At 38.9% G+C, this 27201-nt stretch overlaps 1 protein-coding gene and 1 pseudogene across 2 annotated transcripts in view; both read left to right on the top strand.

Moving 5' to 3' along the window:
• The first annotated feature begins 922 nt into the window (after window positions 1–922).
• The window catches only part of LOC111155088 (centrosomal protein 70), a 74759-nt gene continuing 48480 nt past the window's right edge, over window positions 923–27201 (top strand). Inside the window, exons 1-6 of one of the 2 annotated variants that reach the window (XM_022515136.1) lie at window positions 923–988; window positions 3120–3222; window positions 12452–12577; window positions 14891–14981; window positions 15515–15638; window positions 15994–16174. In XM_022515136.1, coding sequence (XP_022370844.1) covers window positions 12563–12577; window positions 14891–14981; window positions 15515–15638; window positions 15994–16174 — 411 coding nt within the window. In that variant the 5' untranslated portion in view covers window positions 923–988; window positions 3120–3222; window positions 12452–12562. Of the gene's footprint in view, window positions 989–3117; window positions 3223–10444; window positions 10536–12451; window positions 12578–14890; window positions 14982–15514; window positions 15639–15993; window positions 16175–27201 lie in introns of those variants that run through there. The other variant, XM_022515137.1, reaches the window with a different exon arrangement.
• Window positions 20959–21631, top strand: LOC111155089 (annotated as a pseudogene).

Genomic DNA, 27201 nt, shown 5'->3' with positions numbered 1-27201 from the left:
TTGAGTTTGGAGGCACATTAGAATCACCTGGGGAGAGAAGGCTGGGGAAGAGACGTTATTGACAAACTATTAACACCTGAGGCCCACCCTGGAGATTCTGATTTAAGTAGCCTGGGGATTGAGTACCAAATTTTCACAGCTCCTGGGGTGATTCTAATATGCAGTCAGGGTTGAGACTCACAGGTCTAAGAAGACTAAAGTGACCCATTTGGGTAATTCTTCTCTTTTCTTTCTGTACCCTGCGCAAACTTCTTTGATTATGCCTATCACACTGTATCTTAATTTCAGAGCGTATATTTAGTCCCTAACTAGACTTTGAGCATTTCCAATCAGCCACCTCTGCATTCCTGGAGCCTCATGTAGGGCCGGACACTTCGTGGAGATTTGAAAATGCTGAACGGAAGGGTAAAATGTCATTAACGAACACATAACTGGGGTCCTCCAAATGCTAGGTGCTGCAGTGCTCAGCAAGGTCTGGAACTTAGAAAACAGGTTGACTAGTCCTGTACAAGGGCTCACAGTCACAGCTTGAATGGGTGTGGAGGGCAGAATGCGTTGGTTACGTTGCCAGGGCCTCATTTCCACCAACGGCCTCAAATATGTATTTCTATGGTCCAGGCAAATGAGTTTCCAGGTGTCTGCTAACAGCACCTGCAAAGCCACGGCTTGTTGACAGTGCGACGGCAGTGCGCAGGCGCAGACCGTAAGCTCGGCGCACTCTCCTCTGACTGTAAGTCCCGCCCCCAACAGCGGAGCCAACCCGACGCGGGGCCGACCTAGACGCTTCTGCCCCGCCCCCCCATTTCCCCGCTCGGTGGGAAGAAACAGGGCCTGCGCTCTGAGGCGGGGCGGAGGCGGGGCTTTTCGCCGCGCTCCCGCTCGATTGGCCGGCCTCCCGCGGCGCAGTAACGGTCGCGGGGGCGGAGCCAGAGGGGGCTGAGTGGGGCCGGGCCGGGCGTGCTGCTGGGGGAGGCCGCGGCGGAGGAAGGTGAGTGTCGCCGGTGTTCTTCCTCCCCGGCGCATCCCGGGGACCGGCCTGGGCCGGTGCGGGAGAATGGTCTCACCGACTCTTGTCTGGCGCCCAGGGAGCGCGCCAGTTACAATCCCAGTGTAAGGATGGCGGTCCTTGACTAGCCCGGCTGGAGTCGTGGCTCCCTGGCCTTTGGCACCTGGGGCTGCTCACCGTAGGCCACAGGGCCTCCGTTTCTTCATTCGCAGCACACAGCTGGTAATTCTTGCGCTGAGGGCTGGTTGAGAAGGTTGAAGAGGCGGTCGTGTGAGGCTTAGAATGACAGCCGGCGCAGACCGCACTGCGGCCGAGTCCTAGGCGATTCCTCAGTGTGCAAGAGCCGACCAGAGCGGACCCGCTTCGCTTTCCAGGGTTAGGGTGTCTGAGAAGTTTGCTGTCTAGAGGAGACTCGGAGCGAAAGGGGGTGGGTACCCGGGGGAGTAGGCGAGTAGCCCTTCCAACGACTCATGAGGCTTATTCCAGGCTCGGAGGACCGCTGGCTTTCGGCGGAGTCTGAGTCTGTGAGGTGGGAATGTCAGAAGGCTGGGATCCGGCCCCTAGAGACGCACAGGAAGGGTTTTTGCTACCATTTATCTTCTAATCATAATAATATTAAGCATTGTGCAGGCATCACCTGCGTTGGTTCCAATCCTCTGCAGGAGTTTGTTTTTACTTTCTTTATTGCCAGGTGGACTCCTGCCTCCCCCGCCACACCTTGAACAGGTGGCTAACTGGGGTTTGGCCCGCAGCTTCTCCCTCAAACGGGGAGAGGCGGGTCTGGCCCTTTGTGTACCCTCTCCTGGGGCCCAGTTACTGGGTGGAGATGACATCGAATCCCAACTCCCATTTCCTTATTTTCAGTAGATTCACTAATAAGAAAATTGAGCAGCATGCTCCTGTGTTTTGGGAGTAGAGCTTTTGTATTTAATTGACAGTAGAGACTTTGAAAGCATTGCGTGTTCCATTTATTGCAGTAATGTGAAATGTATGCTTTTGAGATAGCTAATGACAAATTTTGTTGTGTCTCCATGGAGAAAGAATCACCACATGCCATGGTTTGTTATCTCCAGCTTTTCCCCAAGAAAGTGTTGAAAAATACACATTTTATTGGATGGTGCTTGTTAACTGGGCTTCAGACCTGTGAGGGGAAGTTACCAGAGGACTCTTGGAAACCTGGACAGTGTCAGAAGATACAACATGCTTTACTTCTCTGCATTTGGCTTTTTATGTTATGTGCAAACAAACTTGTCTCCTGCAACCCCTATTCCCACAATCTTACTTTAGGTGTGTTGTGGCACTGATTAAAGGTATAGCGTCTGCTTTGGCCTTGGAAAACATTTGGTCTCTACCTGTGACTCAAAGTTCCAGATCTGTGTCCTGTCACAGCTTATAGTTGGGGGGAAAGGCTGGTGCATACTATCAGCACATTAATTTCACAACATGGACTTCTGGAAAGGAGTTAAAAGTTACTTAAGAACTTTTTAAAAAAAATTATTTATTTGGTCACAGGTGGAATTGAGAAGATAGTTTTTATTCCTGCCTTTGCCGTTTGTGTTTAGTGGTATTTGTGTGAGAGCGTTTCATTTTAGTACCCTTGCAAATGAGAATAATCTACCTTTATGGTCAGAAGTAAGAACAGATAATAGTTTATGATAGATTTGGACTCCCAGCTAAATGTTTCAAAAAGCAGGGAAAGGAATGAATAGAAGGGAGAAAACACAAGGTGATGAGTGTTGAGTCCATCAGTGGTTACTTCAGCTGTTCCCACTTCAGTTCAGTGGTTACCAGTGCCATAGATGCCTGCTCTGGGAATAACACAAGACCATTTTCTTTCTTTCTTTCTTTTTTTTTTTTTAAAGATTTTATTTATTTATTTATTAGACAGACAGAGATCACAAGTAGGCAGAGAGGCAAGCAGAGAGAGAGGAGGAAGCAGGCTCCCTGCTGAGCAGAAAGCCCGATGCGGGGCTCCATCCCAGGACCCTGGAATCATGACCTGAGCCGAAGGCAGAGGCTTTAACCCACTGAGCCACCCAGGCGCCCCAACACAAGACCATTTTCACCAGAAGTTGAACACTTTAAGATTTTTGGTTTATCTTTTGAAATCTAGATGAAGATCCAGTTTCAGACGTGAGACTTACTGGGTGATCATTTCATTGAGATCAACTTGAATGACTAGGTGAAAAGTGCAAGAGGAATGTACTATGACTGAGGTATGTCTAATGTGACTGATAACTCTCTCTGGATGTTGGGAGGCCTAGAAAAAGACCCGTGATTTGTTGAATACTGTAATAGATATTGTATATATTTATATATATAGTATATATAAATATAAATGTCTAATATATATAATAGACATTGTATATATTTCCTTCTGATCTCTTGATAATTGAATTAGGTAGATATTTTAAACTCAGCTAGGAAACTGGAGCCCAGAGAGTTTAAGTAACTACACTAATTCACGTAGCTGGTGGTCACCAACTCTGATCACCAGCTCTGTCAGCTATGAGTCAGGCACTGTTTTATTTTCTTTCTATATTAACTCCTAATTTCCATAACACCCCTATGAGCTACGTATTTTTTACTCTCCTCATTTTATGATAGTGAGATCAAGGCATGGAGTCATTAGTAATTTCCTGGCTGTGTGGCAGAATCCACAATTCAAATCCAGGCAGCCTGGCTACAGAGCTTTACCAGCTTTCTCTTGGTTAGTGTTTTTGGTATTAATAAATTATTAAAATAAGATGATACCCCTCAGATCAGGGTGTAGAATCGTGCTCTCCATGCCAGAGCCCCTCCATTGCTCAGTGCCAGTCTCAGTTACTTCTGTACTCCCATTAGTAGCCATTCTTCTGATTTCTATAGTAATTATTTCCTTATGTTTAAGAGTTTTTTCCATAAATGTATATTTCTAGACACTATAGTGTAGCCTTGCCAGTTAAAAATTACTTAAGAACTTTTTTTAAACAAAATTATTTTAGAGATAAATAAAAAATCTTAAAAAAAAAAAAAAAGGGCGCCTGGGTGGCTCAGTGGGTTAAGCCGCTGCCTTCGGCTCAGGTCATGATCTCAGGGTCCTGGGATCGAGTCCCGCATCGGGCTCTCCGCTCAGCAGGGAGCCTGCTTCCCTTCCTCTCTCTCTGCCTGCCTCTCTGCCTACTTGTGATCTCTGTCTGTCAAATAAATAAATAAAAAATCTTAAAAAAAAAAATTATTTTAGAGAGAACAAGCAGGGAGAGGGGCAGAGAGGGAGGGAAAGGGAAAGAATCTCGAGCAGACTCCCCACTGAGTGTGGAGCCTCATACAGGGCTCCATCTCATGACCCTGAGATTATGACCTGTGCTAAAACCAAGAGTCGGACACTAAACCCACTGGGCTACACAGTTGCCCCTTAAAAACTCTTTAAAATGTCCGTAGGTTTGCAGGGTGCCTGGGTGACACAGTTAGTTGAGCATCTGGCTCTTGGTTTCGACTCAGGTCGTGATCTCAGGGTCATGAGATTGAGGCCCGCGTTCGGCTCCATACTCAGCCTGGATTCTGCTTGAGACTCTCTCTGATAAATAAATAAATATTTTTAAAAAATTCTGTAGGTTTTCTCTCTGTTCCTTCTTTTCCCTTATAATTTATCAGATCCAGAATCTGGATTTGACCTATATATACTGTAGGCTGGATTTTGCTGATTATAGATTCATATACAATTTAGTATGTTCTGCCCTGAATAATTCCTGCACACTTATAGCTGGATCCAGGATGGTTGTTTTAAAGTCTTTGTCTAGTAGATCTGCCATCAAGTCTTGCCCACCCCCCCCACCTTTCTTCCCCATGGATAGTTTCTGTTAATTTTTTTTTTCCTTTCAATGGGCCATACTTTCCTGATGCTTTTCATGTTTGTTACTTTTTTGTTGGAAACCTGACATTTGAATTTAATATGTGGTAATTTCTGAAAATCAGATTCTTCTTCTTCACCAGTGTTTGCTGGATTTTGTTTTTGTTTTTTGATTGTTGTAGTCTGTATCTGTGCCAAGGATCAACCTGAGGTGTAAACTTAAGGTTTTCTCAGGTTTTTTTTAGCCTGTACCCTTCCCTTAGCATGTGCTGTGACTTTATAGTTTCCCAAATGTGCTTTTGCTTTTAAATGTGTAGTCTTCAGTGTCTGACTCCCAAAAAGGGTGAAGACAGAACAATGAAGGGGAAAAGAAAAGGACAATGGCCCTTTAAATTTCCTGGAAGTCACAGCTTCTTTTCTTCTCTGAACTAAGAAGAAGTAATCACTGATCGGATCACAGAACCCTGATATTTGGAGCAAAGCGTTCTTTTTGTTTACCCTACATGACCTGGGGGCAAGCTGCTCCTGGTATGCTGTGCACAGCTGCCAGTTGTGGGAATGGGGGTGGGGCATGGGTATTACTGTGCTAAGAGCTAAAATTGTAATTAACCACAAATTGTCATTCTAGTTTTCCCTGGAATTTGCAAACCTCAGTAGACTCCACAGAGTTCTAAAATACTTATTTGAGATAGAATCTGCCAGTGCAATTGGTGTCTAGGTGCAGAGACAAATTCCTGGTACTCTTTACTTTGTAGTCTTCCCAGAATTCTTTCTTCTTGGACTTTTACAGTGGGACAGAATTCAGGAAAGCCATTCTGATTTCTCAGACTTCCCTCTTCTGTTGCTTCTGTGTAGTGTTAAAAAATACGGCAGTTTGTTTTCTGCGATTTCTTGGGTCTGTTACCCAACCCACTTTGGTCTCAGTTTTCCCTTCCTCTCTCTTGTCCCTGTCTTGCTCAATTTTGGTTCCATTCCCAGAAGTATCTTCTAACTGTGGGCCCTGTCATGGAGTTCTTACATGTCAATTTTGAGCGTTCATAGGACTCTAGCAGCTATAGTCCATATGGCACAAGGGCAAAACCCCTTCCAGATTCATCTGTTTTCATATTAGTGCAATAGTGAATATTAGTGAATACTAATGATTTGGGAATCCTCCTGTTTTTATACTGTTAAATACTGCCTGTTGCTTTTTCTTGTTTTCTTACACAGATGCTGACACCTTGTAGTTCTTGCAGCCTTAGTGATTTGTGTCCACCCACTTCTATTTTAATGTTTGTGGGGGACAATTTATGTCACTATGTTTTGATACAAATACTGTTTTTTGGGTTTTTTCTTTGATACCTAGTTGTTTTGTTTTAATATAAGGATTCAGAGATTTAAAAACTTTGCTGTTACCATGTCATCAATCCTTTCTTTATTCTTTATCTTTATCATTTTGTATGTTCATATTGTATATGGCTTTTACATATTTTAGTTGTCTTTTTTCCTTCAAAAACATATAGTTTGACTTTTTTTTTTTTTTTAAAACCCAGCTTGACAGTCTTTCTCTTTTAACTGGAGCATTTAATCTATTTACATTCAATGTGATTACAGATGTGAGTTTAAATCTGTATTTTTGTTCCATTTGTCCTCTGTTTCTTTCCTTTAGATTTATTTTCATTCATCCTTATGGTTCCTTCCCCCCCCCTTTGTTAATTAGGAATTATACATTTGAGTTCTGTTCTTCAGTGGCTGTTTCAGAAATTCTTAAGCATCCTTAATTTGCAAAATACTGATATTAAAAGATGCCTTTATCTTCCTCCTGAATTATAAGCAAAATTGGAACACTGTTATTCTATTTGCCCTACTCCCAGCTAATACATTTTGTTATTGTTCATTTTAGCTATGTTTTATTTTTATTTATTTTTTAAAGGTTTTTATTTATTTGAGAGAGGGTGAGAGAGAGAGGGAGCACAAGAGGGAGGAGGGGCAGAGGGAGAGAGAGAAGCAGACTCCCTGTCACGTAGGGAGTCTGATGTGGGACTCAATCCCAGAATCCTGGGATCATGACCTGAGCTGAAGGCAGATGCTTAACTGACTGAGCCACCCAGGTGCCCCTTAGGTATATTTTTAAATCTTCTTAAGAGCTTATTTTATGTAGTCAATGTTTCTTTGCAGTATTCATTTCTTTGCTCTTTATTCCTTTCTGCATTTTTTTTTTTTTTAGATTTTTTATTTATTTTACAGACAGAGATCACAAGTAGGCAGAGAGGCAGGCACAGAGAGAGGAGAAAGCAGGCTCCCTGCTGAGCAGAGAGCCCGATGTGGGGCTCGATCCCAGGACCCCGGGATCATGACCTGAGCCGAAGGCAGAGGCTTAACCCACTGAGCCACCCAGGCGCCCCTCCTTTCTGCATTTTTTCAAGCAGTCTTTTGCATGAAGCATTTCCTTCAGAATTTTTTATAGAGTAGTTCTGTCAGATTTGTTTTGTTTGCTTGAAAATGTCCTATGTTATTATTAATGGATATTTTCACTAGATTTAGAATTTTTGATTGGCAATTATTTTCTTTCAACACATCCAATATATTAGTTCACTATTTGCATTACTACTGCTAAGAATTTAGCTGACATTTCAGTTGTCACTCCTTGAAGATGATTTTTTTTTTCTGTAATTCCTTTTGAGCTTTTCTGTCTTTGTTTTTCTGTACTTTAATATTATGTGCCTAGGTGTGATTTTTTTTTTCTCTATTTTGTTTGCAATTTGCTGGGCTTCTATAATTGGTGGATTTATGTCTTTCACTGGCTCTCAAAATTTCTTTGCCATTATATCTTCAAATCCTGCTTCTTCATTTTTTCTCTATTTCTTGGATGCCAATTATTTATGTATCGTCTCCATTTGAAGTAGAATGTCTGCTGTGTTTTCCTGAATGTAGCATAGAGAACTAAAAAAGATGGAGTCTGTTCTACCTTCCTTTCATTTATTTAATTTTCTCTTCTGCTTTCTTATCTACTTTAAGCCTGTGATTTGAGTTCTTACTTTCAGCTATTGTCATTTTTGTTCTAAATTTTTAGTTTATTCTTTTTCAAATCTTTTTCTTTTTTTTTTTTTAAGATTTTATTTACTTCTTTATTCTAGAGAGAGAGAGAGAGAGAGAAAGAGAGAGCGTGAGAGGGGAGAAGGTCAGAGGGAGAAACAGACTCCCCTGCGGAGCTGTGAGCCTGATGTGGGACTTGATCCTGGGACTCCAGGATCATGACCTGAGCCGAAGGCAGTCTCTTAACCAGCTGAGCCACCCAGGTGCCCTGTTTTGTTTCTTTTTCAGTTTACAGTTCTCTAGTAAAAGTTTCAAGCTTTGATTTTTATTCTTGGAACATTGTCAGCATAATTATTTTATTGTCTCTGCCTAATAACTGCAATATCAGAAGTCCTTCTTTCTTAGTTGGTTTCTTTTGGCTGTTGTTTCTGTCTCTTTATGTCTTATTTCCTGTATGCCTTGGTTATCTTTGACTGTTTGCTGGATGTTGTATTTGAAACATTTTCTGGTGGGGATATTTTAATGCCCTTTTCCAGAGAAGATTTCATTTGCTTCTGCCAGGTACATGGAAGCACTTTTTTTCTTTAAAAAAAAATTTTTTTTTTAAGATTTTATGTATTAGAGAGCAAGCATGAGCGGGGGTGGGGGAGCAGAGAAAGGGAGAAGTAGACTCCCTATTGAGCAGGGAGCCCAAAGTGGGGTTTGATCCCAGGAGCCTGAGGTCACAACCTGAGCTGAAAGCAGATGCTAACCAAATGAGGTACCAGGTGCCCCATGAAGGCGTTTTTAATTTGGTACCTTCTTAAGATACTGGAATGACTCAGGAGAGGAACCAGTTTCAGTTCATGGTACAGACAGTTTGCTTCTAGTTAACTATCCTGAACATTGTAGTCTTTACAGTTAACAATTTTAAATGTTTGGGGGATGGAATTTTCACAGCTCTTTCTTTGGATTGCCAAATGCCTTTAGGGAAAAAATGGGTTCCTATCTCCTCGATTTTTTTTTTTTTTGGTCTGGTACTTCCTCATTATTGTGTTAGTTCTTTAATGCTTGTAAGAAAAATAGTTTAATGTTTTTTGTTTGTTTGTTTGTTTGTTTTAAAGTAACCTCTGCCCCCAAGAGGGGGCTCTAACTCATGACCCTGAGATAAAGAGCTGCATGCACTACTGTATGAGCAGCCATGCTGAATTAAATTCAGGCCCTGAATTTAATGTACTTTATTCAACTTTCTTTGTTGCCTTTGGAGACAGAGCTGCCTACTCCACCATTACCAAAAGGAGACTGCTTATTTCATAGAATTTAGTCTTACCTAGACATGTTTATGTAAAACAGATATATGAGGTGATTATCTGTGTAATTTGTAGAAAACATCTAAACTAATATATGATTGTATAATTAAGGTAAGATCCACTTTGTTTAGCATACTTTTTAAAAAATAATTTATTTTTATTTCTTTTCAGCATAACAGCATTCATTGTTTTTGCACCACACCCAGTGCTCCATGCAATACATGCCCTCTCTAATACCCACCACCTGGTTCCCAACCTCCCACCCCTCCGCCCCTTCAAAACCCTCAGATTGTTTTTCAGAGTCCATAGTCTCTCATGGTTCACCTCCCCTTCCAATTTCCCTCAACTCCCTTCTCCTCTCCATCTCCCCTTGTCCTCCATGCTATTATGCTCCACAAATAAGTGAAACCATATGATAATTGACTTTCTCTGCTTGACTTATTTTACTCAGCATAATATCTTCCAGTCCCGTCCATGTTGCTACAAAAGTTGGGTATTCATCCTTTCTGATGGAGGCATAATACTCCATAGTGTATATGGACCACATCTTCCTTATCCATTCGTCCGTTGAAGGGCATCTTGGTTCTTTCCACAGTTTGGCGACCGTGGCCATTGCTGCTATAAACACTGGGGTACAGATGGCCCTTCTTTTCACTACATCTGTATCTTTGGGGTAAATACCCAGTAGTGCAATTGCAGGGTCATACGGAAGCTCTATTTTTAATTTCTTGAGGAATCTCCACACTGTTCAAAGAGGCTGCACCAACTTGCATTCCCACCAACAGTGTAAGAGGGTTCCCCTTTCTCCACATCCTGTCTAAAACATGTTGTTTCCTGTCTTGCTAATTTTGGCCATTCTAACTGGTGTAAGGTGGTATCTCAAGGTGGTTTTAATTTGAATCTCCCTGATGGCTAGTGATGATGAACATTTTTTCCTGTGTCTGATAGCCATTTGTATGTCTTCATTGGAGAAGTGTCTGTTCATATCTTCTGCCCATTTTTTTGATATGAGTATCTGTTTTGTGTGTGTTGAGTTTCAGGAGTTCTACTTTTTATATAGCAATTGCCACTTATCTATAAGTTTCTATATGCCAGGTATCTCATTCTAAGTACTTTCTATATGTTGTCTGACTTAATTTAACCCATGAGATATAAGTATTACTGTGTTCTTTCTTTAGAGATAAAAAAATCAATGCTCAAAATGGTTAATGAGTTTGTCAGTGTCATCTAGTTACATAGTTAAGCTGTTAGTCACTCTGGCCATCTGACACTGAATGCTAAACCTCTATACTTTATTCTTTATAGTGCTACAAGAACATATAACATGAGGACCTGATCTGGTCATGGGATTAGGGAAGTTTTTCCTGAAGAAAGAAATCTGAGTCAGGATCTGAAGGTCAAGTATGAGTTAACTAAGTGAAAAATAGGATAAGAGTGGCCGGGCCTTGAATCTGGAAAGACGGCATTTTGATGATTTGAAAGAGGTCCATTGTGGTAGTTAGGGAGATTGTCAGAATATGTGGCTTCACACTCTTTGGGGGAGTATCTTTCATTGATATCAACCACCATTATGTCTGGTCTACAAGGATGTATTCTTCCCACTTAAAATTCTGGCTGACTCTTGGGACACCTGGGTGGCTCAGTTGGTTAAGCATCTGCCTTTGTCTCAGGTCACGATCCCAGGATCCTTGGATTGAGTTCCGCAACAGGCTCCTGGCTCAGCAGAGAGCCTGCTTCTCCCTCTGCCTACCTCTTTCTCTAACAAAACTAAACAAAACAAAAAATCTTTAAAATTATGGCTGACTTTTGATGGTGTTAAAATGAAATGAACACAGCACCACCTCTGAAGTATTTTTGCCAGAAAATACTGAATCTGAATCTAATAAAGCCTCTAGATGTAACCAGTTTACAAGAAATATAGGGGATGGAGAAATAGGTTAAAAGACAAGGATACAGTAAGCCAAATCTGAAATAAGGGGAGTTTTGCAAAACTGATGACCTATTTTTTCAACAAAAAAGGAGGGGGTAGCATTGCTATAGATTAGAAGAAATTTTAGAGTGCCACATGTGGACATCTGGATCCTGATTTGTAAAAAAAAATAAGACATTTTTAGAACATTTTGGGGAGAATAGAACTTGGGCTAGGTAATAAGTGGTAGTAAGAAATTATTGGTTTTATTTGACGTGATAATGGTATTAAAATTGTGTTTAAAAAGAATTTGTATTTGAAATTATACAGTATACATTAGAAATTATAAAGAGAAGTTAGCATAAAATATACAGTATACATTAGAAATTAGAAATGAGGAAGAAATAAGAATGAAAGAATGTTGGAGCTGTATTCATGGGTTTATTATATTCTTTTTCTCTTTTTGTGTATTTCTGAAAATTTCTCTAATGAAAAGTTAAAACTAGCTGAAAGAGTTGTAAAGCAGGAGGAGGGATTAACATTGTGTGTGACTGAGTTGTTGAAAGAGACCAAAGCTTAAAGGAGAGATAGTATGATATTAAGTACAAAAGTGGCAGAATTTGAGACTTTGTAACATGTTATTAGGTTTATCTGAAAATAAAGTGGAAAGACTACACCCCTTAGGCCAAACTTAAGGGTGACTAGTAAATTGTTTAGTTGGATTTTGCTATCTGAAGCATAAGAGGGTAGAAGGATGCTTTGGAAGAAACACTGACCTGGCAGCCAGGAGGCTGCCTACTTTTCTTACTAATCCTGAGAAGATCATTATCTAGTCAAACAAATAGTTCTCTGTGTGTGTCTGTAAAACCCATAATGTTTTATTTCTGGAGGAGAACTAAGATAGAGTTTATTCTAATCATTCTTAAAATCAGCTTGTTTCTTTTTTTGAAGATTTTATTTATTTATTTGACAGACAGAGATCACAAGTAGGCAGAGAAGCAGACAGAGAGAGAGAGGAGGAAGCAGGCTCCCTGCTGAGCAGAGAGCCCGATTCCATGCGGGGCTCGATGCGGGGCTCGATGCGGGGCTCGATGCGGGGCTCGATGCGGGGCTCGATGCGGGGCTCGATGCGGGGCTCGATGCGGGGCTGATCCCAGGACCCTGGGATCATGACCTGAAGCTGAAGGTAGAGGCTTTAACCCACTGAGCCACCCAGGTGCCCCTTAAAATCAGCTTTCTAAGAAGTCATACAAGTTTTGGCACAGGAGACACAGGAATGGCTTAAATTGCCAAACGGCTAATAGGTTCTTTTAACGACTGAGCTGCCCAGGTGCTCCTAGTTATAGGTTCTTTTAAATATAATTTCCCTTAACACCTATTGCACTTTTTCTTTTTTCATTTAGGCAACGTGAATATTTTTTCTTGCCAAGCTACTTCTTCCAATTTTACAAAAGATACTGTTATCTCCAGCAGCCCCTAAAGCCTAGGAGTCCAGTAAATCATCAAACACACTCATGACGGAAAAACAGGTAAACTTAAAATATTTGAAGCCAGTGTTTCTTGAAGTATGTGCCAAAGAATATTATATCTACATATATGAAAAATCTTTTTTTTTTTTTTTTAATTTATTTATTTGACAGACAGAGATCACAAGTAGGCAGAGAGGCAGGCAGAGAGAGAGAGGAGGAAGCAGGCTCCCTGTGGAGCAGAGAGCCCAATGCGGGGCTCTATCTCAGGACCCTGGGATCATGACCTGAGCCGAAGGCAGAGGCTTTAACCCACTGAGCCACCCAGGCGCCCCTACATATATGAAAAATCTTAAAGGATTCTTTAGTAAAATAATTTTGGGAAATCTTGGATTAAAGATTATCTAATGATTTCATCATTCTCAGACTTCACAAAGAGGCTTTAGCATATAGTATTTCCTATTTATTTAACATTAGTCTCATGAACATTTAATTAGTGTTCTATAACACATACTTTAGAAAATATCATTATTGGCTCTCCAGAATTTTCAAACAGTTACATTATTCTTAAGAGAGTTATCAGAGAACAATATATATTTATATCATTTGATCATTCAAAATGTGTAGCATTATATACAGAGTACTTAGTTTTTATGAGTCATAGTAGACTAACACTGAGATGCCCACACATTTGGCTCCAAAACCAGTTATCTTCAATAATTTTAATTCTGAGTCATGAATCCTTGTGACCAGAAGACCTACAACATAAGTAAGGGAAAAGAGTGTAGGAGGGAGGAGAAGTGTGGAAAAGATAAAGAAGGTGAAGAAAATCAGCAGTCAAAAGGAAAGATTTGGCGCTGTTAGTAATAGTGCTGTGATAAGGGTAATTTGTTTCTTTTTTGTCTTGAGAGATTCTTTGATGTTTAGGGGCATTTGGATGTGGAGAGTAATACTTTTATATGTACTTTGTAACACTTTTATATGTACTTTGTTACCTAAATTATTAATCTTAAAGGTATTACAGTATTTAATACTATAGATCACTAGTGAAAACTTGTGTAAATTTTATTTTTCAAGCACTTTGATTGAAAGTTCACTCAAATTACCTTTTCAAATATACTTTAATAACTTAAAAAGTAAGTCACTTCACACAGTGATTTCAAATTGATCATTAAACAACTTATAAACTATTATCATGGATTTAAATGTCTAATTTTATTTTATTTTTTTTTTTTTTTTGAAGATTTTATTTATTTGTTTGAGAGAGAGACAGAGAGAGCATGAGCGAGGAGAAGGTCAGAGGGAGATACAGACCCCCCATGGAGCTGGGAGCCCGATGTGGGATTTGATCCTGGGTTTCCGGGATCATGACCTGAGCTGAAGGCAGTTGCTCAACCAACTGATCTACCCAGGCGCCCTAAATGTCTAATTTTAAAAAACCATCTCTATTTTTATTCTTATCGGTATTTATGTATAATATTGTGTTTATCTTTTTCTTCTCATTATTATGTTTTTATTTACTTAATCTAGAGAGTTAGGATTCCCCTCTCAGGTTTATGGTGTAACTACTTATTTAGAATCAGAGATGCAAAACTTGGGAGAGTCTCAGAGTGATTCTACTAGAATCAGTTACCTAGATGGACAGACTCCTTTTTATAGTTGGACCTTGTCTGCATCATTGGTTTTGACCATTCAGATGTTTTGATTTTTTTTTTTTTTTTTTTGGTGACACTCATTGATACTTGTTTTTGAGTGACTTGCATTTATTTACTGTTCAGTTAATATGACCTACTATGCAGCTGTTTCTTTCTTTCTTTCTTTTTTTTAAACCTTGGTCAAACTTTTTTTAAGATCTTACTTATTTCAGAGAGAAAATGAGAGTACACACAGGAGCAGGAATAGGGTCAGAGGGAAAGGAGAAGCTCCGTGTGGAGCTCGATCCCATGATTCTGAGATCATGACCTGACCTGAAGTCGGATGCTTAACTGACTGAGCCACCCAGGCACCCTGCAGCTATTTCTTTTGAGTAGGGCTTGGTGTGATTCAGTTAAAAAAAAAAAACTAAGGTCTGTTTGGTTCACTGAAATTACAAGGTGGCTTTTGATTGGTGTTTTTGTTTTAATTTATCCATTAAGACTGTATATATGTATGAGTATGGAATTATGTAATATAATTATTTGTGCTTATTTGCATTCTTTTTGGTCTGCTAATTTTGTTAGAAATTTGTTTTAATAATTATATGTGCATAAAAATTCATATTATAAAACTTTGGGGAAAAATTTCCATTATTCTGAAAACAATGAAATTATATTCAAGAGGGTGTTTCTTCTCTTTACATGTTAAAGTTAATCCTTTTCTTGCTCCTTATAATTACAGCGGGAAGAAGCAGAATGGGAAAGCATAAATATGCTGTTGATGAGGCATGGCTTAGCACCTTTATCTCTAGTCAAAAGAACTGATCTTAAAGGTAACCAGATCCTATTCTTCATATTCCTATTCTCACTAGATCCTATTCTTTCTCATTATGGTAAAAAATCTTTTTCCTTTTAAAACTTTTTATCTTTTCTTTTTTTAAATTAATATATAATGTAGTATTTGCCCCAGGAGTACAGGTCTGTGATTCATCAGTCTTACACAATTCACAGCGCTCACCATAGCACACACCCTCCCTAGTGTCCATCACCCAGCCACCCTATCCCTCTCCCCCATTCCCCAGTAACCCTCAGTTTGTTTCCCGAGTTTAAGAGTCTCTAATGGTTTGTCTTCCTCCTTGGTCCCATCTTGTTTAATTTTTCCCTCCCTTCCCCTATGAACCTCTGCCCTGCCTCTCAAATTCCTCACATCAGAATTGTCTTTCTCTGATTGACTTACTTCGCTTAGCCTAATGCCTTCTAGTTCCATCCATGTTGTTGTAAATGGCAAGATTTCATTAAAGATTTTTAATCTTAAAAATTTTTTGCCTTTTATTTTTACCATCTGTGTTATATTCCAAAAATATAGATCTCATCGTTTTTGACAAACAGTCATCACAAAGGATGAGGCAGAATTTGAAAACATTGGTGGAAGAAACAACACGCCAACAGAACATGATCCAGGAACTCATAGAAACTAATCAGCAGCTTAAGTAAGAAAATAGAAAGAATTCTCTTTTGAATTGCTTATGTATAAGTAGTATGCATTCTAAAATAATTGCCTTGAAAATAATTTTTGATTTTTTTTATCTTAATTTTAAAAATTTTTAAAATTTTTCTATTTTAATTAAATATTAAGTTTAAAAATATTTTTACTAGGTAAATCTTATAGTAATAGCTTAGCTTAGATATGTAATGGTGCCCTATATTTCTCCTGTTGGTTTGTGCTATATGATGGAAATTTTAAGAATACAAAGAAATTTTAGAAATTCAGTGTTGTTAGATGGGTGTGTTTGTTGATGTGACTTACTTTTATTACTAAGGGAAGCATTGTGTGTCTGTTATTAGAAATGAACTTCAGTTAGAACAAAGCCGAGCAGCCGATCATGAACAACGAGCTAATGACTTGGAACAAATTATGGAGAGTGTGAAGTCCAAAATTGATGAACTGGAGGATGAATCCCTAAATAGGGTTTGCCAGCAACAGAATATAATAGAAGATCTTCAAAAGGAGTGTAGAGCTTTACAGGTATTGATTTAAGTGTTTTCATAGATGATAGTACTAAAGCAGCTTATTAAGGTCACAGGTGACTTCTGTGTTGCTTAATTCAGTCGTCTTTATCTTATTGACCTATCAGTGTTGCCTTCTTAAAATTCTTTGGTTTCCAGGGGCGCCTGGGTGGCTCAGGTCATGATCCCAGAGTCTTGGAATCGAGCCCCATGTCGGGCTCTCTGCTCAGCGGGGAGCCTGCTTCCTCCTCTCTCTCTGCCTGCCTCTCTGCCTACTTGTGATCTCTGTCTGTCAAATAAATTTCCCTGATCTTTCTTTAAAAAAAAAAAAAAATTCTTTGGTTTCCAGAATATCCTCTCCTCTGGTTTTCCTCTAACCCCACTGGTCATTCTTTAATTCCTTTGCTGGTTCTTCTTATCTTCCTATCCAGCTAGTGCTGGGATTCCCCAGTACTCATTCCTTAGACTTTTCTCTTTCCTTTATATTCTGACTCTCTTGGTGATGTTCAGTCTAATGCATAACATAAATTCATTCATAATTTTAAATCTGTAGCCCAGGCATCTTCCCTAATTCCAGATTGATAACTTGCACCTATTCGATATCTCTACTGAATGTCTAATGGGTATCTTGAACTTTACATGTAAAATGGAGTTCCTGAATTTCTTCCCCAAACTTCTTTTTTTAGTCTTCACTCCGGTCCAGGTCACTTTCATTTCTCTCCTACCTATGTGTTGGTCTCCCTTTCCACCCTTGCCTTTTTCGCTAAGCTGAAAACATAGTAGCGCAGAAACCTCTAATGGCTTTCCTTCCTCTTTAGAGAAAAATCAAAAAGTCTTATCATGGCCTCTAACGTCCTACATGATTTGGTTTCCTGTTACCTTCTAATTTCATCTAGTTTACTCCTTGCTTATTCTACTCCAGTCACACTGACATTCTTGCTCTTTTTTTTTTTTTTTTTAAAGAGAGAGCGCATGTGTGCATGGGTGTGAGCAGTTGGGAGAGGGGTGGGGGAGTGAGAGAATCTTAAGCAGGCTCCATGCTCGGCATGGAGCCCAATGTAGGGCTCAATCTCACAACCTTGAGATTATGACCTGAGCTGAAATCAAGAGTCGGTCACTTAACCCACTAAGCCACCCAGTTGCCCCATGTTCTTGCTCATCCTTGAATATTTCCCTTGAACAGAATTCTCATCTCAGGACCTTTTGTACATTTTGTTCTTTCTTTTTCCTTTGCACTGCATGCTTTTTTCTACTTAACTGCATGACTTGTTCTCTCCTTTCTTGGATGTCACCATCTCTCAGGGATTCCTTTCTTGAGTACTTTACTTACGGTTAGCAGTTCCATCCCCCACACATCATCGTGCCTTCCCCAATTTAAATTTTACCTATAGTTCTTACCATCATCCAACATCCTAACATACTGTATACTTTGTTTCGTTTATGTATCTCCCTTGTTAGAATGTAAGCTCCATGAAGACAAATATTTTTGTCTATCTTGTTTAGGCTAAGAGAGCCTGTTTTATTATCAATTGTCGATGCTCAAATATTTGGGTTATTGAATTAAATTTACATAACATTTTTATGGAATATCCTTTGTGATTATAAGTTGTTTGGCTACTTTTCTTTTTATATAAATATCAATATGGTAACACTGAATGCTTTGTTTTCTAATTTTAAAAAACTTACTTTACGACATGGGAATTTTTTTAGAAGAAAATAAATGTTTTGTAGTGGTAATGAATGTTTAGTTGTATGAGTTATTACAGATCCTTACAAATATTATATCTTAATGAACATCAAATCCTTAAAGCTGTTTTGTTGGCACAACAGTGTATTTACCTACAGCACACAGGGATTTAGGCTGCCTAAAAGGAACCAGTAGTCATCAGGCCTGGTCTAGATGTCTGTTCAGTTTATGCTGGCAACATTGAAAGGATCAGATGAGTAATATCAAGTCCAGGGGTCAGAGAGAATCAGTCAGAGACCACAGGGAGTGCTGGTATGAGGACAGAGGCAGTTGCTGTTCTGCCCTCATTTAGGCTGCCAGCTTGGGGTACACAGTGCTAGAGCTGCTGGTGTTGATCATAACTCTAGAGAAGACAGCCAAATCTGTTTTTATTACTTATCAGTCAACAAAATCCTCAACCATTAAGATACTATGTTTTTAGGTTGGCTTTGTTAGGTAGTTTTCCTCATCAGTGGAACATTGTAAAATTATAAAGTCTATCTAAAGGAGGGGGGATTTTGGAAATATTTATATATGCATTTGATTTTGACCTTTCTCTCAGATAGAGGGCATGTGGAAATCCAAGACCATTTAACACATCAACTTATTGATGTGAGAAGGCAGCCATCAGGAGCTGTAAAGGTGCTAGGTCCTTGGTTGACAGAGGGAATTGAGGTAGAGGATACAAGTGCTATTTTTCTAGGAAGATATCTATTTATCTCTTCAAGGAGGTTGATATATAAATAATTACAAAGGTAAGTTATTGAAACATAAGATGTATGAATTTACCAGTGTGACAGGCATTGCAAAGAACTGATACTTGAAGGTTCATTGGTAAGGAAGGACTTGTATTTTTCTATCAAGTAGTTCCATGTGTCATAAATGACTTTTGGTATTATTAGCTTTCTATTTCAGATCCTAGAGATTTTTTTATTATAGCTAATAAATTGAGGTCTCATATTCCAACGTGCCCTGGAAGGGGACAGAGAGAATTGGGACTAGGGTGTGGACACCTGGTGTTGGGGGAAGACTGTCTATGCTGAATTGATCAATTGAAATTAGTTTGTTTTTTAAGTCCCGCAAGGATACTTTAGAGTATGAAAAGAGATTGGTCAACGCAAGGAATTTCGGTCCCTACAGTGTTGTTCGATTGTCCCATTACCATTACAGACTAGTCATACATTCTGTTTTATACTAGTCAATTTGTGCTTTTTGGGAAGGATGGAAAGTACTCCGGGAAAACACTTATTTCACCATTTATGACATTCTTCTTATTTTGGCATACAGCTTCCAATTTAAAATGCTTTAATGTTCCTTGTTTTGCAATTGAGAAAAAGAAAATGTCGATCTTGTATGTATGTGGCAGAGAAGTCAAGGAAATCAACAGATGTTTGACAATAGTATATTGAAAGATTGCTAGGGAAATGCAGAAACCAAAAGATAATCTTATATTTGCAATTTTTATGTTCTGCCTTGTAGTTTCTCTTTTTCTGTACTTAGACCAGTGTGTTGACTTCTTTGGATATAGTTTTATAAACTCTTAGGTTCTCTAAATTTCTAAACAGATAATTTTTTAGTTTTAAGTCAGTGTGATCTGTATCAGGATATAATTCTCCCTATTTGCAAAAATGATGGTGCTATTCATAGGAAGTATATTGATTAATAAACTGATTTTTACTGCTTTTTAGTGGTTATCTCAAAGATTAAAATATGTATTCTTTTCTCAAAGTCTAATGTTACTTTGCCACTGGAAGTCCTAGCTACATCAGTCAGACAAGAAAAATAAATAAAAGGTGTCCATATTGATAAGCAAGAAGTTAAACTGTCACTATTTGCAGATACATGATACTATACATGGAAAATGTATAAAGACTATCAAAGTGTCCCTGGGTGGCTCAGTCGGTTAAATGTCCAGCTCTTGATTTCAGTGCAGGTCATGATCTCAGGATCATGAAATCGATCCTTGCATTGGGCTCTGCACTGGGCATGGAGCCTGCTTAAGGTTCTCTCTCTCTCCCCCTCCTTCCCCCCACCACACACTTGCTCTTTTTTTCTCAGAAAGAGACTATCGGGGTGCCTGAGCAGCTCAGTGGGTTAAGCTTTTGCTTTCAGCTTAGGACATGATCTCGGGATCCTGATATTGAGCTGCGCATTGGGCTCTCTACTCAGCGGGGAGCCTGCTTCTGCCTCTCCCTCTGCCTGCCTCTCTGCCTACTTGTGATGTGTCTCTCTCTCTCTCTCTGCCAAACAGAGAAATAAAAAAATTTTAAAAAGAGACTATCAAAGGGGCACCTGGATGGCTCAGTCGATTAAAGCCTCTGCCTTCGGCTCGGGTCATGATCCCGGGGTCCTGGGATCGAGTCCTGCATCGGGCTCTCTGCTCAGTGGCGGGCCTGCTTCCCCCTCTCTCTCTGCTTGCCTCTCTGCCTACTTGTGATCTCTCTCTGCCAAATAAGTAAATAAAATCTTTAAAAAAAAAAGACTATCAAAAAACTGTTAGAAATAAATGATTTCAGTAAAGTTGTAAGATACAAAATTAATTCACAGAAATGGGTTATGTTTCTAACACTAATAATGAAGTAGCAGAAAGAAAATTAAGAATTCCATTTATAATTACACCAAAATGATTAAAATACCCAGGAATAAACTTAACCAAGGAGATAAAAGACCTATATTCTGAAAACCATAAAACACTGATGAAAGAAATAGAAGACAACACAAACAAGTGGAAAGATATTCCATGCTTATGGATTGGAAGAATTAAAATGTTAAAATGTCCATACTACCCAAAGCAATCTACAGATTTATTGTAGTCTCTTTCAGAATACCAGTAACATTTTGACAGAACTAGGACAGATAATACTGAAATTGGTGTGGAACCACAAAACACCTCAAGTAGCCAAAGCAATCTTGAGAAAGAACAACAAAGCTGGAGGTATCATTATTCCAGATATTAAGATATTCCAGATATTCCAGATATTAAGATAGACTACAAAGCTGCAGTGATCATAATAGTATGGTATGGATTGATTGAATTCCATGGGCATGGGAGCCTCTCCAGAGAGAGAGTGTGAGAGATGGACATGAACAAATGGATTTATTTAGAGCTGTGGAGCAGGTCGCCCTCTGATATGAAGAACTTGTCCTGGAAAACTGCCAGTTGATTGAAGGCAAAATCAAAGGCCTCACAGATGAATTTGAAGAACTGGAGTCCTTAAGTACAATCAGTGGAGGCCTCACCTCTGTCACGAACTTAACCAAATTTAAACAAACTTTAGAAGCTTAAACTAAGTGATAACAATCTCAGGGAGCCTGGTAGTAAGTATTAGCAGAAACGTGTCCAAACCTCATACATGTAAATTTAAGTGGCAACAAAATTAAAGTCCTCAGCACAATAGAGCCACTGAAAAAACCTCAAGAGCTCAGACCTTTTCAGTTGTGAGGTAACCAAATTGAGGTTCCTCTTGCAGCTCATGTATCTTGGTGGCTACAACTGGCATGACAAGGAGGCCCCTGACTCAGATGTTGAGGGCTATGTGGAAGACCTAGATGATGATGAGGAGGATGAAGATAAGAATATGATGAAGATGCTCAGGTAGTGTAAGATGAAGAGGAAGGAGAAGAGTAGGATGAAAAGGGTTATAATGACTAGGAAGTAGATGATGAGGAAAATGAAGACAAAGTTGGTGAAGAAGAAGGGGTCAGAAGTGAAAACGGCAACCTGAAGATGAAGGAGAAGATGATGACTAAGTGGAATAACCTATTTCGAAAAATTCCTATTGTGATTTGACCCTTTAACTACCCCCCCAATCCCATCCCTCAAAACTTATTTTTTTTCTGATTGTAATGTTGCTGTAAGAATGAAAGGGGAAAAGTATACTCTGGGTGGTGGGGGGAGGGAGGGCAGGAGGGAGTAGAATAAAATGCTAGAAAAAAAGAAAAAAAGAAAAAAAAAAAAAGACACAGAGATGAAAGGAACTGAACAGAGAGCCCAGGAATAAACCCACAATTATATGGTCAATCTATGACAAAGGTATATTTTTGCATATTGCAAAAACACAATGCGAAAAGTCTGATAAGTGATGCTGGGAAAACTGGACCTCTACATGCAGAAGAATGAAACTAGGCCAGTTTTGTACACCATGCACAAAAATAAATTCAAAATGGATTGAAGACCTAAATGTGAGACCTGAAGCATAAAACTCCTGGAAGAAAACATAAGCACTAATTTATTGACATTGGCCTTAGTAACATTTTCCTAGATATGTCTCCTCAGGTAAAGGAAACAAAGTAAAAATGAACTATTGGGACTATATCAAAATAAGAAGCTTTTATATAGCAAAGGGATCCATCAACAAAATGAAAAGACAACCTGCATGGAAGAAGATATTTGCAAATGATATATCCATCAAGGGGTTAATATCCAAAATGTATAAAGAACTTACACAACTCAACAACAAAAAAACCCCCAAACAGTCTGATCAAAATCTGGGCAGGGGACCTGAATAGACATTTTTCCAAAACAACATATAGATGGTCAACAAACACATGAAAAGATGCTCAACATCATTAATCATCAGGGAAATGCACATAGAAACCATAAGAAGATACTACCTTATACTTGTCAGAATGGCCAGAATCAAAACAAAATGAAACAAAAACAAAAACAAAAAAACCCCCCAAAAACATAAGTGTTGGTGAGAATGTGGAGAAAAAGGAACTTTCTTGCACTGTTCGTGGGAATGTAATTTGGTGTAACCACTGTACAAACTAAAATGGGGATTCCTCAAAAAACTAAAAATAGAAATACCATGTGACCCCGTGATTCCACTACTGGGTATTTTCCTGAAGAAAAGGAAAACACTAATAGGAAAAGATACCTTCACTCCTATGTTTATTGCAGCATTATTTATAATAGCTAAGATATGGAAGCAACCCAAGCCTCTATTGGTAAATGAATGGATAAAGAAGATGTGGTATATATTACTCAGTCATAAGAAAGAATGAGATCTTGCCTTTTGTGGTAATATGGATGGACCTAGAGGGTATTATGCTAAGTGAATTAAGTCAGGTGGAAAAAGACAAATACCATATGATTTCACTTACATGTGTGGAATCTAAAAGACAAAAGGATAAATAAAAAGTAGAAACAGACCCATAAATACAAAGGACAAACTGATGGTTGCCAGAAGAGGGTGATAAGGGAATGGTCAAAATGGGTGAAGAGGAGTGGGAGATACTTGCTTCTAGTTATGGAATGAGTAAGTCATGGGGTTAAAAGTTACAGCATAGGGAATATACTCAATGGTATTGTAGTAGCATTCTAGGCTGACAAATGGTAGCTACACTTGTGAGTATGGCATGAAGTATAGAATGGTTGAATTACTATGTCGTATACCTGAAACTAATGTAACATTGCATATAAACTCTACTTCATTTAAAAAGAAATTTAGTATTACTTTGTAATTTTTACCTTAGTCCATGCCAGTGCAACACCCAAAACAATTTTGCTACTCCCCAACTTATATTGTTGTATATTCAATTCTCTATTTTTATTGACTCTGTACTTTGTTACCACTGAAAATTGAAATAACAAAATATTTCTTATTATTTAAATTTTTACAAAGCAAGCAAAGAAATCTAATTACATACTCTGCCCTAATTGTTATTTATTATTCAAACCACTCAAGGTAAAGCCACCAAGCTCTTTTTTTTTTTGTTTTAAGATTTTATTTATTTATTTGACACAGAGAGAGAGAGAGAGAGACACCACAAGCAGAGGGAGTGGCAGGCAGAGGGAGAAGCAGATTCCTGCAGAGCAGGAAGCCCAATGCAGGACTCGATCCCAGGACCCCCAGGTCATGACCTGAGCTGAAAGCAGTCGCTTAACCAACTAAGCCACCCAGGCACTCCACCAAGCTCTTTTATATACCTTTTCCCTAAGTTCTTTAGCTTCAATTTTTTACTTTATGTTGGATTCATCTTTTGAGTTTAGCTTTCTGAAATAATACACCAAACCATAAGACAATGTTTCTTGGGGCCAAATGAAAAAATAGACCTAAAATTTTTTAAAGTCAGCAAGACATCCAGAATATATGACTGCCTTATAAGTACTGAAAGTAAGGAGGAAAGAGAGATACGGGAAGGAAAAGGACAATTTATTTGGCACTGGCTATTGTTACTGTATTATGTGGAGATTCTGTATTATGTGAATGGAGGTCTTGGTTCTTGAATTCCCCATGAAAGATTTATATGAGAATCCACACTCCAATAAAAAAGGAAAGTAGCAAGCACAAAGCAGTTTATTAAGGACAGTACACTCTCAAGATGGGTGAGTGGGCAGGCCCAGAGTTGGCGACTACACTGGAGTTAGGGGTGTCTTTTCTTTTTACGTTTGCATAGGTTATGGGTCGATCATCGCTACAGTGGTCTCTGAGGTTGTTTCCAGTCATCTAAGGGACTCCTGCTGGTAGAGAGGGGGAGTTTTTGGTCTTACAAGGTTCTGGCCAGAACTGTCATGGCCATCTTTCCCCACGGGAAGGGAGGAGTCGAAACCACAGTGTAAATATAATGAAGATGATATGATGTAGGTTATTGTAGGACACAGGCTGGAAAGGAGAACACATGCTCTGCGCCTGCTGTTCTTGATCTGATAGCCCTGGGAGGTGGGGAACTATTTAACTATTGCTCACCACCATCCTTGCCTCCAGTTCTTATCTAGCTAACTGCCTACTCTTTCAAAATCAGTATCTAGTCCTCTTTCACTCAGCATAATTATTTCAAGATTCATTCATATTGCTGGATGTATCATTGGTTAATACTGTTTTATTACTGATAAGTATTCCATTGTATTGATATACCATAGTATATTTACCTCTTAGTGTACTCTTGAGTTGTTTCCAGTTTTTGACTATTACATATAAAACTTATTAACGTCTATGTTCTACTCTTTCTGTGGACATATGCTTTCATTTCTCCTCAGTAGATACCTAAGGCTGTAATTGCTGAATGTATGATAAATATATATTTAACTTTTTAAGAAACTGCCTGTGACTTGTCTTCATTTTTTCAGTGTTCTTCAAGGAGCTTAATTAAATTTGATGAAGTTCAGTCTATCAATTTTTTTTAATAGATCATGGTTTTGGTTTGTATCTAAAAAAGTGGTGCCTAGCCCAAGGTCACAGTATCCAGTTGTCCTACCACCATTTGTTAAAAAGAGTATCCTTTCTCTACCAGATTGCTTTGTACTTTTGGTGAAAATCAGTTTTTGTATGTGTGGGTCTATTTCCGGACTCGGTTCTGTTTCACTGATAATTGTATCTGTCTTTATGGAAGTACCACACTGTTTTGATTACTGTTAACCTTGTAAGCAGGCACTGTAAGTCTTTTACATTTTTCTTTGTCAATGTTGTTTTGGCTCTTTTAGGTCTTTTACATTTCTGTGTCAATTTTCTAATTAGCTTGTTGATTTCTACAAAAAAAGCCTGCTGGGATTTTATTGAGTACATAGACCCATTTGGGAGAATGGCATTTTAACAATATTGAATGTTGTGATCCATAAACATGATATTTCTATTTGTTTAGGCCTTTAATTTCTCTCAGCAGTGTTTTTTGTTTGTTTGTTTTATTGTTGTTGTTGTTGTTTTAAGCCCTACACAGGGTTTAACCTTAGGACCCTGAGATCAAGACCTGGGCTGAGATCAAGAGTCAGATGCTTAACAGACTGAGCCACCCAGGTGCCCCCTCTTAGTAGTGTTTTGTAATTTGGAGTACACTGGTCTTTCACATGCTTTAACAGATTTATCTTTAAGTATTCAGTATTTTAATAGTATTGTAAATGATTATACTTTCTATTTAATTTTTAAAGATTTTTAAAAAATATTTATTTGAGAGAGAGGGAGAGTGAGAGAGCACAAGCAAGGGGAGTGGCAGAGGGAGAGGGAGAGGCAGAATCCTCCGCAGGGACCCCAAATGGGGCTTGACCCCAGGATCTTGGGATCATGACTTGAGTTGAAGGCAGATGCTTAACCGACAGAACCACCTAGGTGCCTCTAAAGATTTTTACTTTATTTTAGTTAGTTAATTTTTTTAAAGATTTTATTTGAGACAGAGATCATGAGCAGTGGGGAGGGGTAGAGGGAGAAGCAGACTCCCCAGTGATCAGGAGCCTGATGCAGTATTCAGTCCCTGGATCCTGGGATCATGACCTGAGCTGAAGGTAGACACGTAACTGACTGAGCTACCCAGGCACCCTAAAGACTTTTTTTTTTTTTTTTAAAGATTTTATTTATTTATTTGACAGAGAGAGAGATCACAAGTAGGCAGAGAGGCAGGCAGAGAGAGAGGGGGAAGCAAGCTCCCCATGGAGCAGAGAGCCCAATGCGGGGCTCGATCCCAGGACCCTGAGATCATGACCTGAGCCGAAGGCAGTGGCTTAATCCACTGAGCCACCCAGGCGCCCCAAAGATTTTATTTTTAAGTAATTGCTACACTCATTGTGGGGTTCAAACTCACGACCCCTAGATCAAGAGTCACACGCTCTTCCACCTGAAGCCAGATATTTTAATTTTGTTTAATTTCTTACTGTTCATTGCTAGTATGTACAGAGAAATTGAATTTCCTCCTTTTTCTATTGTAAATTATACATAACATAAACTTTACCATTTAAAAAGTGTATACTTTTTGAAGTGTATACTTCAGTGGCATTAAGTGCATTCATGTTGTGCATCTGTCCTTACCATCCATCAACAGAACTTTTTTCATCTTCCCAAACTGAAACTCCATCCTCTTTAAACAGTAACTGTTCATTCTTTGCTCTCTGCAACTCTTGGCAACTACCATTCTACTTTCTGTCTTGTTATTTGACTATTGTAGATACCTTGTCTCAGATAAGTGGAATCATACAATATTTGTCCTCCTGTGCTGACTTATTTCATTTTAGCAAAATGTCTTCAATATTTATCCATGTTGTAGTGTGTGTTGGAATATCCTTTCTTTTTAAAGCCAAATAACATTATTTTGTGTACATATACCACATCTCGTTTATCCATTCATCCATCAATAGACACTTAGATTGTTTTCACCTTTGGCTATTGTGAATAAAACTGCTATGAACATGGGTATACAAATGGCTATTCAAGTCCCTGGTTTCAGTTCTTTTGGGTATATATCCAGAAGTGGAATTTGTTGGTCATATGGTAATTTTATGTTTAATTTTTTTGAGGAACTGCAGTATATTCTCTGGAGTTGCTGCACCATTTGACATTTCCACTAGCAATGTACTAAAGTTTCAGTTACTCCACATTCTTACCGACACTTGT

The sequence above is a fragment of the Enhydra lutris genome, unplaced genomic scaffold (assembly GCF_002288905.1).
Source record: "Enhydra lutris kenyoni isolate GAN:26980312 unplaced genomic scaffold, ASM228890v2 scaffoldscaffold39, whole genome shotgun sequence".
Lineage (NCBI taxonomy): Eukaryota > Metazoa > Chordata > Mammalia > Carnivora > Mustelidae > Enhydra > Enhydra lutris.
Note: the sequence above shows the minus strand (reverse complement) of the source record. Positions and strands in the feature narration are given on the sequence as shown.